The 9,715-nt window shown below is 41.2% G+C and overlaps 1 protein-coding gene across 9 annotated transcripts in view; it reads right to left on the bottom strand.

Moving 5' to 3' along the window:
• Positions 1 to 1,889: 1,889 nt before the first annotated feature.
• The window catches only part of CYLD (CYLD lysine 63 deubiquitinase), a 65,586-nt gene continuing 57,760 nt past the window's right edge, over positions 1,890 to 9,715 (bottom strand). For all 9 annotated transcript variants that reach the window (XM_088027371.1, XM_028091780.2, XM_028091802.2 and 6 more), the window contains 5 exons: positions 7,172 to 7,304; positions 6,137 to 6,245; positions 5,000 to 5,118; positions 4,508 to 4,724; positions 1,890 to 2,980 (listed from right to left, as the gene is read on the bottom strand). In XM_088027371.1, the coding sequence (XP_087883497.1) occupies positions 2,796 to 2,980; positions 4,508 to 4,724; positions 5,000 to 5,118; positions 6,137 to 6,245; positions 7,172 to 7,304 (763 nt within the window). In that variant the 3' untranslated portion in view covers positions 1,890 to 2,795. The remainder of the gene's footprint in view (positions 2,981 to 4,507; positions 4,725 to 4,999; positions 5,119 to 6,136; positions 6,246 to 7,171; positions 7,305 to 9,715) is intronic.

The raw sequence follows: 9,715 nt of genomic DNA, 5'->3' as shown, positions 1-9,715 counted from the left end.
AAAAAATAAATGAATCCAAGGGATAGAAAGAAGCCATTTACCCGTAACCTTCTGGCAAATGTGAATTACAAAAATCCTAAACTATTCTACGGAGGTCATCCTTGGCAATTGTAACAACTATATGTTAGTGACTTTTGTTACTGTTTCTCTTGGCTTTCCATGTGTTTTCTCAGTCTTACAAAACATTCTTTCAGGGATGGAGTCAAACTGTAACTCCTTTATAAAGCTGATTGTGAGGGACACACACACTTAGCCTCTACCTCACGACATGGTTCCCCTTCCTCCCCCCCGCCCCATCTCCCTCCCACCCCCTACGCCAGCGCTCACACACACACACATCTCACACACACACACACACACACACACACAACTTACAAGTGTGAATTTAGTTGGGAGGTGGGCGAACAGGACTTGTTACATTTTCTATTTGTAGCTATGAATCATAAGCCATGTTATAAATAATTCTACTCGATTGCCATCTTGATTTTAGATAGGATATGGAAAAAGGGAGAACCAAAACATTTTAGAAGCCAACAGGAAAGTATTAAAGGAAATTTAAGGCTAAAAATTAAACAGATCACCAGGTACATGAGCCACCGGTGTTACACAGCCCAGCCCTGAGGGTGCCCACTTGCCACACGAGCTCTGCTGGGACAGGGCAAGGGACCATCCAGGGCCAGGGGAAGAGCCTCACCCCTCCGCAGAGAGGACCACGGCTGGCCCTGGCTTCCCCTTACTGAGTGCTCCCTCCCCCAGGTAACAGTGAAAGGACATAAGGTTCTATTTGAAGGAAATATCCTTAGAAATAATTTATGGATGTGGCCCCTCCCCCTGGAAAGAGCCTCCATATCCCGGAGGGGGAAACTTGTGCATGCATCCATATGGGTCTTCTTCAAGCTTTCTGCCGTAAGAGGCCGGGCAGGACAGACCTTCTTGAATGTACATTTTGTTTCAAAGAAAAGGAACCTTCTCCTCTTTTTTAACTGTTAAATCCATTCTTACCTAGACAGAGATTCCTGGTCATTCCTCCAGATAATCATTTTAAAAATCACACTGATAAGCTCATTCATCCATTTATTCACTCAACATCGCTATACTAAGGGGTGACTGGTCTTGTAGGTCAGAGCTGGAAGAGACCTCAGATATCGTGCACCCCAGGCCCCTCCCTCGTTACCCACGGTGGACAGAAGCGGCACCAGCCCCAGAGCCTGGGTTCCTCACCCCCAACCCCTGACCCAGTATCCACCCCCCGGCCCCACCCAAGCATTTAGTAAAACCTCATGCAAAATTTATGTGCTTTTTCATTTCAAAAATGAAAAAATTACAAGATGAAAGAGTTTCTCTACCTTGCTACACTTTATAAAGCTAATAAGTATCAGCAAAATGGAGTGATAGAACCAGAGGTAAACGTGACTTTCAAAAAACTAATTGCAGGGTTTATAAAGACTCTATTTTTTTTTTTTTTTTACATTAAATGATGTATGAAGTCATATGCTATATACACATGACAACTCTTCTGTTTTTCTGCATGGTTAGGAAGTCCAGAAGGACAACAATACCACAAAAGGACACTTGGAGAAAACACAGACCAAAGCACGTTCCACGGCACTGATGTTTATAATCTGCAGTTCTAGTCTACAACATCCACTTGTGGTCTAGACACGCGCTGTGGACATGAGCTAGGAACACATCCATGTTCTACTTATTTCACCAGAAGGAGGATGAAGCTGCTGCAAACATTTCAGTAACATATCTGATTCTTAACTGCCATGATCTCCCATGAAATCAAGCTGGATTTAGTGAGCAGACTGGCTGACCTCACTTACGTTCTGGACGGTCTTCCTCACAACAGGAGAGGTTTAGAAAGCCAATACATCTCCTCAGAGAGATTTTACTGAGTATTCCAGGTTCAAATTTATTTTCTGATGGGCCATATATTTGTGTAGAAACCTACTTATCACCCCAACCCTTTAATAAAATTCATTGTGCCCTGTTCCATAAAATAGTTAGAGAGCCTTACGAAAAATAAAAAGACAAAAAACACCCAAACAAACCTCTCAGCTGACAGTTACTGGTGTGAATGAAGAGCTTCAATTGCTGTATATTCGAATCCCCCAGGAAAGTTACATCAAAAATAGACGTTTTATGACAAAAATCACTGAGATATCTCAAAACCAGAACAAATAGAAAACAACACCATTAAAGGGATTTAAGTACTTTTCTGGCCACTACTGCAGAGACACAGAAGCTCAGTGGGGTGCGGGCATGCAGGGCTCAGCACTATATAGGAGAGAATTAACAAATCAAACTCAGTACAATTTTCATAACTGGATTGAAAGTAGACTCTTAATAAAACCAACATATTTCTTCCTCAAGGCAACCATTAGCTAAAAGGAAAAATGATTTCATATCGTTGGTCCATAAAGAAGACACATTTATTTACATTCTCAATGGACTAAAAGAGGTTTTAAACTGTCACAATTAAAATTTTATGCTTCCAAAAATATCATATGATCAATGCACTTAACTTAAAGCTTCAGGTATTAATAACTTCATTTAGACTTCTTAAAAAACCAACACAAACATACTTTCTAGAGTGCAAAATGCTTCTTATTAAATACTTCAGTAACACAAAAGCAATTTGTTTTTTTAAACACAGGACTCCCTTTCAGCAGGATCACCACCACAAAGACATCCATTGCCGGCAATGGACGCAGAACAGAACTGCTAGCTCAGGTCAGTGTGACACGACAACCTTGCCTTCGGCCGCTGCCCCTGCCCAGATGTGACCCCGATTACTTGTACAGACTCATGGTTGGGCTCTGGTACATGCACATGTACGCATCACAGAAAAGTCTTCGTGCGCAGCCTTGGATTCTTCTGGAGTCCAGGGAGTGCAGGTCCTCCGGAGACATTTTCAGGTACTCTCCCACTTCTGGGCATGGGGTAACTTGAGGAATGTTGAAGCCGTTCTGGCCGCCTGAGGAAAGAGGAAGAGCTCTAGTTAGGGCAGCCAAGTTCTAACCCCTTTGGCCGCCCCGGCCTACTAAAGCGATCCTGCGACTCTAAATTTAGTGGAGGCGGACTTCCAAGATCTGAAGGACCTTATTTTACTTCTGATTCCTAGAAGTTCAAGGCTCCTTTTAAGTCTTCACAGTGTTCTCACTTCTTGGTTTCTGAAAGGATTCTGGGACCAATGGAATAAAACTGGTAAAAGGAAGCATATCCTGAGCAAAGTCCAAAACCCACTTTATAGGCTTGTCTGTATTCAGTGAGGGAACAGCGTTCCATAATATGCGTAATCACACAACATCCAACTCCTCACATGCCCTACGTCTCCTCCCGGACAGAAGGACCCCGGTTGCTCCACCGTGAGATCATCCAGTTTAGAGCATATCTAGCGAAATGAGTATTATTCCACTTCCCTAAATTTTAAATACATATTTGTGCAAGGCTTTGCTTCACATATCATCAGACTGAATGAGGGCGCTGGTGTGGTTTTAGGCGCTCCCGGCCCAGCCCCTCAAAGGCTTTTCCAAATGTCCAACCCCCGGACGCTTTTCAGTTACGTGAGAGCCCCTGGAACTGGACATGTGCTCGTTACGTATTTGTTAAACAATGCCTAAGCATCCTCGAACATGGCTGAGAAGGTGCAGCATACTCCCCATTTCGGGAAGAAACATTACATGCAGAATAGGCTTATTTTTCCAAAGAAGATACTTATTTCTATTCTTTGCTTCATCCTTTAGAAGACAATGTAGTGCGTAGTATAAAAGACGTAAGCAATGAGGTCAGAAAGATGGAGTTCAATACAAGCTATGTGACCTCAGGCACCTTAACTTCAGCTTTAATAACAGAAAAAGAGGAGTAATCCCCCATTCTTGCAGGGATTTCGGTACAATGACTCAACGTACTTCCCAGAGAGCTCGGCGCATGGGCGCTTCATAAATGGTGACTATGGCTTGTAGAGAAACGGAGAGGAGCCTGAGAGTGAAAGACGACGAAGCTGAAAAGAAAACCTCTCAGCCCTAAAATAAGAATTTTAGGATCCTTCTTTTAATAAAAACCACGTGTGTCAAGATATCACAACGATATTGTTCCTTTAGTAACAGGGCTGCATATGCATTTCAAGATAGAAAGACTATGTCACCAAAATACTCTGGAGAGGCTTTCCACATACACTATTCTATTACTCAGAACAGACTCTCCACTATGAACTATCCCACTACAAACTAAAACGGTGCCACACGTAGAAGAAAAGTTCTTAAAACCATCCTGGGGGCACCTCAGGGGCTCAGCTGGTGAAGCGTCTGCCTTCAGCTCAGGTCATGATCCCAGCGTCGTGGGATCGAGTCCCACATCGGGCTCCCTGATCATCGGGGGATCTGCTTCTCCTTCTCGCTCTGCCCCTCCCCCCGCTGGTGCTCGCTCTCTCTCTCTCTCTCTCTCTCTCCCCGCCTCAAATGAATAAATAAAATCTTTAAAAAAACAAAACAAAACAAAATACCATCCCGATCCGCCATGCTGTCAAAGAAGAGCCAGGCAGAGTCATCCTTCCCATACTTCACAAAAGCGACATAGTGGCTTGTTTCTATGCAGAGAACAGCAAACAATTCCATCTTCTGGCAGGGGATGCAGCCGTGCCTCCAGTCCCAGTCAGGTAAATCTTTGGGAAGCGACACCGGGTTATATTTATGGTTCAGTCTCTTGGGATGAAGGTGGACCTGAAACGGAGCATGAAGGGCCTGTCACTCGTGAGCCAAACTCAAGTGTTTCCAGCAAATGGGCCCCACTTACTCTAACTCAATTCAACCCGATCAAGAGCAACCAAGTACTTCTCAACGGTCCACCGACGAAACAGAAGACACATGAGCAATACCACTGGATTATCAATTCAAGTTAATAATGGTTTTGAAAAGTTTCCAAAATGTTTCCAACTCCAACTACAAATAATTTCCTATTTCAGGAGAGAACATCCATTAAGTGACGTCAAGCTTACTTGAGTGTTGCAGGTTTTACAAAACTGTTTGATGTTTCCAGCGGAGATGTCAGGGTCATCATAACACTCTCTACACTCGTACATGGCGAGCCCCCCACATATCCGGCACTGCCTGGGGGCTAAAACGGTAAGGGTGGGAGAGAGGTTATGGGGCCTTTAAACATGTGTTCTTTCATTAAACAAATCAAAAGGAAAAGGTAAGCTTTATTGAGGACTTAGCCTCAACAAGTCCACCCCACCCTGTCCCCATAAATGTTACATTTCCTTGGACTCGGGATATCTTTAAAAAGACATTTTCTATGATCAAGTAACGCATTCTTGTTGTTGTTGTTAAGATTTATTTGAGAGAGAGAGAGTGCAAGCGAGAGAGAGCACGCGCAGGGGGCAGGGAGAGGGAGAAGCAGGCTTCCCGCTGGGCAGGGAGCCTGACTCGGGGCTTGGGGCTCGATCCCAGAAACCTGGGATCACGACTGAGCCGAAGGCAGACATTTAACCAAGTGAGCCACCCAGGCGCCCCAAGTGACAATTTTTTAAAAACAGTGTATTCTAGAGTGTTTTTACACAATTATGAAATGTCTACCGATGACAATTCAAAGAATGAAAAAAATATAAAGAAGAAAACTGTAAGCACCTACAATTTCAGTTGGCAAGGGATAACCAGTGTCAACACTACTGTGAATTTTCTCCAATAATTTTATATCTGCAAATTTATGTAACCCTGTGTATGCGTGCATGCGTGCATGTACGTTCGGGGGGGGTCCTCTTATAGAAAGGACCAACTTACCTTTTCACTTCACATTACGTTATAACTGCCTTCATACAGTTTGGTCTTCACAAACACGAACTTTAATGGCAGTAGTTCCATTGTATAGATACACCATAATTCATTTAACTACTCTTCTCTCAAATAGATTGTTCCTAATTTCTTAATCATGTGACAATAAATACATTTGTATATAAAATATTTATTTGCATCTCTGATTATTTTCTCAGAATACCTAAAACTGAAAGTCCTAGCTTAGTATTTCCAGGCTCTTCAGATCCTGAATTGCCTTCTGGAAGAACCATATCCCGTTAGACTCTGACTGGCCTATTTGTGAAAAATAAACAAAACAAACTAAAAAAACTTATACTTACTGTCTTCAAGTAAATCTGTTATATTTAACTCCAGAGAAGGAAAAATTTTTTTAAACAGTTTAAAGTCTTTTCCAAATCGAGGCATCTGAATAATCAGACATGATGGTGCCTAAAAACAAGATACATGTATTTTTAGAATCAAAGTGCTGAAAAAAGTTCTCCCTACGAAACCGAAGCAGTCATGGTCATCATGCCAAGCAGCGATTCTGCTATAATACCAACGGCCTGTACGCAGGATCCGAGCATGAATGCAGAGCAGGGAGGCAGAGCACCAAGGTTTTAAGTGGTCCAGGATCCATACCATGGACACCCAGAGGTCAGGCAGGTCAACAACCCTGGGTCTCTAACAATATGATGACAATCTAGAGTAACACTCCACTGTGGGTTTATATTTAAAATAAACATTTTAGAAAAATTGTTTTGGCAAGTATAATAAAGAAACTGTGGTCACTGAAGGACACCATTCCTTCTATTTCAACAAATAACTGTAGCCGTTAAAAGCTTTACCAGAACATTCTTTCAGAAATAAATTCAATAAAAATAAACCACAAGCATGTACCACTAAGATCATGAAGACACAGTAAACAAGAAAAGAAAAATAATTTCTATCACTTGTTCACTAACCAACCAATATAAGTGAATTTATTTTGTCTCTTGTTGAAGGAAAAGTAAACATTCTTCTTTGATATGTTTGGCTAATACGCTTAGATAAAATGTTAAACTTATGGGTAAAATGACAGTTTAAAAAAAAAACAAAACACAATTCTTCCTTTTTGCTTCAGATACTACTTAAAAGTTTTCAAGTTACAAATTAGCTTTATATTTTCTTTTGCACCAAAAATCCAGAAAGTCTAATCTTAATTCTAAGGCATTTTCTACAAGGACACAACTGAGACACTGAACTTTTTTTTTTTCTTAATTTGTGTTTTGTTAACAGTTACTACGTTCTCAGTGGGGTAAAATTAACAGTTATTAAATCTAGTAGTAGTCTCAAGATTACTAAGGAGTGTCACATAAAATATAATAATCACTAACCTCTGCAAATTTCAGGTTACTGTTGATAAAAGACCATTCCAATAACTGCTGAATTGTAGGAACTCCAACTTTCTCATTTTTTTCCATAAAAATTTGATAGAAGTAACAATCTTGTACTTTTTGACCTGCTGATCTAAAAAAACATGCAGAAAGAAACATATGATTTTTCTCCAAAATGCTCAAGTCAGAACGTGAAGCTGTCCCAGCAGTATCTGAGGACAGAAAAACCTATGGCATTGACGGTGCCCCCTGGGTCATCAGAACAACAGGTGAAAGACAATAATGCAGATTAATTAATTAAATGTACTTTGCATAAAACCTTAAAAATGAGTTATTTTAGTTTTCATATCCAAAAGTCCCCTCAGTGATCAGAAAAATAATGGAATAACATCTGCCGTCAAGAAGCACTGTGTGAACAATAATAATCGGAAGCTAAAATGACTTGGTTCAACTGAACTGTCCAAATCTAAAAAGTATTTTTAATCAACAATCCATTAAACTATTGATTGTTTAAAATCTAAAAGGCATTTAATGCTTTAAACAGGAAAATAAATTCTTATGTCTCTGAATGGGACAGACCCTTAGAGACCTTCCAGACTCAACGTTTCACTTCCAAAATGAAGGCCCTGCGTTCTAGGAAAGAATAATCATTGCTTCCCGGCAACTTGAAGCAGAGCTAGGTGTAGAAACCAGGTGTCCTATCAACCAATGACTATTCTTTCCATGAAAGCATGCTATCTCTTTAGATGGTCACTCATTTATTCAACAAATATCAAGTAAGCTCCTACTATATGCCTGTCAGTGTTACCAATATATTATACATTTTCCCTTTCAAATATTTTACTACAGGGGCGCCTGGGTGGCTCGGTCCGTTGGGAGTCCAACTCTTGATTTCAGCTTGGGTCATGGTCTCAGGGTTGGGAGATCAAGCCCCATGTCGGGATCAGCACTCAGCATGGTCTGCTTGAGCTCTCTCTCCCTCTCCCTGCCCCTTCCCCCACTCACACATGCTCTCCCTTCCCCTCTTTAAATGAATAAAATCTTAAATTAACTAACTAAATATTTTACTACAGAATGCCATTAATCTTTAGAAAACTAACTCTACCAAAAGGATTAATAATCTTTAAGTGTACTATTTACCTTCTCAGCAGAATTTCTGGGTATAGAATCAACTATTTTTATAGCTAGATTTCAAGATTTTTAAGAAATTTATTAACACAGTTTTCATAATGAAACAGCTGTTCAGAGACCAACCTTCAGAAGCCCTCAGCTATCCAAGCAACTAACGTCCTGAAATAAACAAAACTTACTTGTTAACAAAGCCAGGAGATTCATGAGAACCCACAACAAATAAAAACAAATGATAGGGGCGCCTGGGTGGCTCAGTCGTTGAGCGTCTGCCTTCGGCTCCAGTCATGATCCTCAGGGTCCTGGGATCGAGCCCCGCATCGGGCTCCCTGCTCCGCGGGGAGCCTGCTTCTCCCTCTCCCTCTCCCACTGCCCCTGCCTCTCCCTCTCCCACTCCCCCTGCCTGTGTTCCCCTCTCTCGCTGTCTCTCTCTCTGTGTCAAATAAAAAAAAATAAAAATAAATCTTTAAAATTAAAAAAAATGATAACCAAAAAACCTGAAGGTTATGCTATATCGATATTTTACTTGGTTGTCGATGACTATAAAAGACCAGCATTTTTCTGTGAAAGCCAAAAGCACAAAAAAATTTAACAGGTAACACGGAAAAAAAAATAGGACAGGAAACTAAGAAAAGCATAAGGCGGTCGAGGTCAGTAGTTGCAACAATTAGAAATAATAATGGTGAGGGAGAAGGGGCACCGGGGGTGACGGGAACGCAAGACGCAGACGTCCAGAAGGGGACCCGAGATGAGGATGAAAACCAACAGCCTTGCGATACTGAGGCGGATGGATTAGGAGCCTGGAAGGGGGTGGGGAAGGAAAAAAAACAAAAGCAACAAGCACTCAAATCTCATCACCACAGTTTTAGAAGGCTAAAACCCTAAAATAATAAGCGGGTCACTAAGGCACACAGACACAAGAATTACAACAAAGCTGGTGGGACGGCACAAAACCGTACAATTTAGATTGCCATTTTCCACTAAGAAAATCTAAAGGCAGAAGGGTACAAATGTTACATTAACCTTAAAAGAAAACATATATCTATGGAGAAGATAAAAACAAAATTCTTTAGATCGTGGGCTATCTAGCCCCGTGGAATAGAATATATCCATGTAACAAGAATATGCAGACCATGTTCTATAATGAGAAGTATTCAGTAACACAAGCTGAAACTGCCCTGTATCTTTGCTTCTTGACTGCCAATTTTATTCTACGTTTCTTGGAATTCTTCTCTGCCTCCGTGCACTACCCTCTCTTAATAGTGGCTATGACTTCAGTTTTACTTTCTCTTTAACACCCCACACGAGTCGTCATTACCAGTACTATTGTTACTGTTGTTTTTTGAGTATGAAGGCTTAATTTACCTCTATTTATGACCTTGATTCTTCCTTGTTTCTAGCACACTACTCCTTTGC

Source organism: Eumetopias jubatus, unplaced genomic scaffold, assembly GCF_037043125.1.
Source record: "Eumetopias jubatus isolate StellerSeaLion01/CBP00866 unplaced genomic scaffold, mEumJub1_p1.0 scaffold_10, whole genome shotgun sequence".
NCBI classification, from domain to species: domain Eukaryota; kingdom Metazoa; phylum Chordata; class Mammalia; order Carnivora; family Otariidae; genus Eumetopias; species Eumetopias jubatus.
This window is presented reverse-complemented; position numbering and strand designations above follow the sequence as displayed.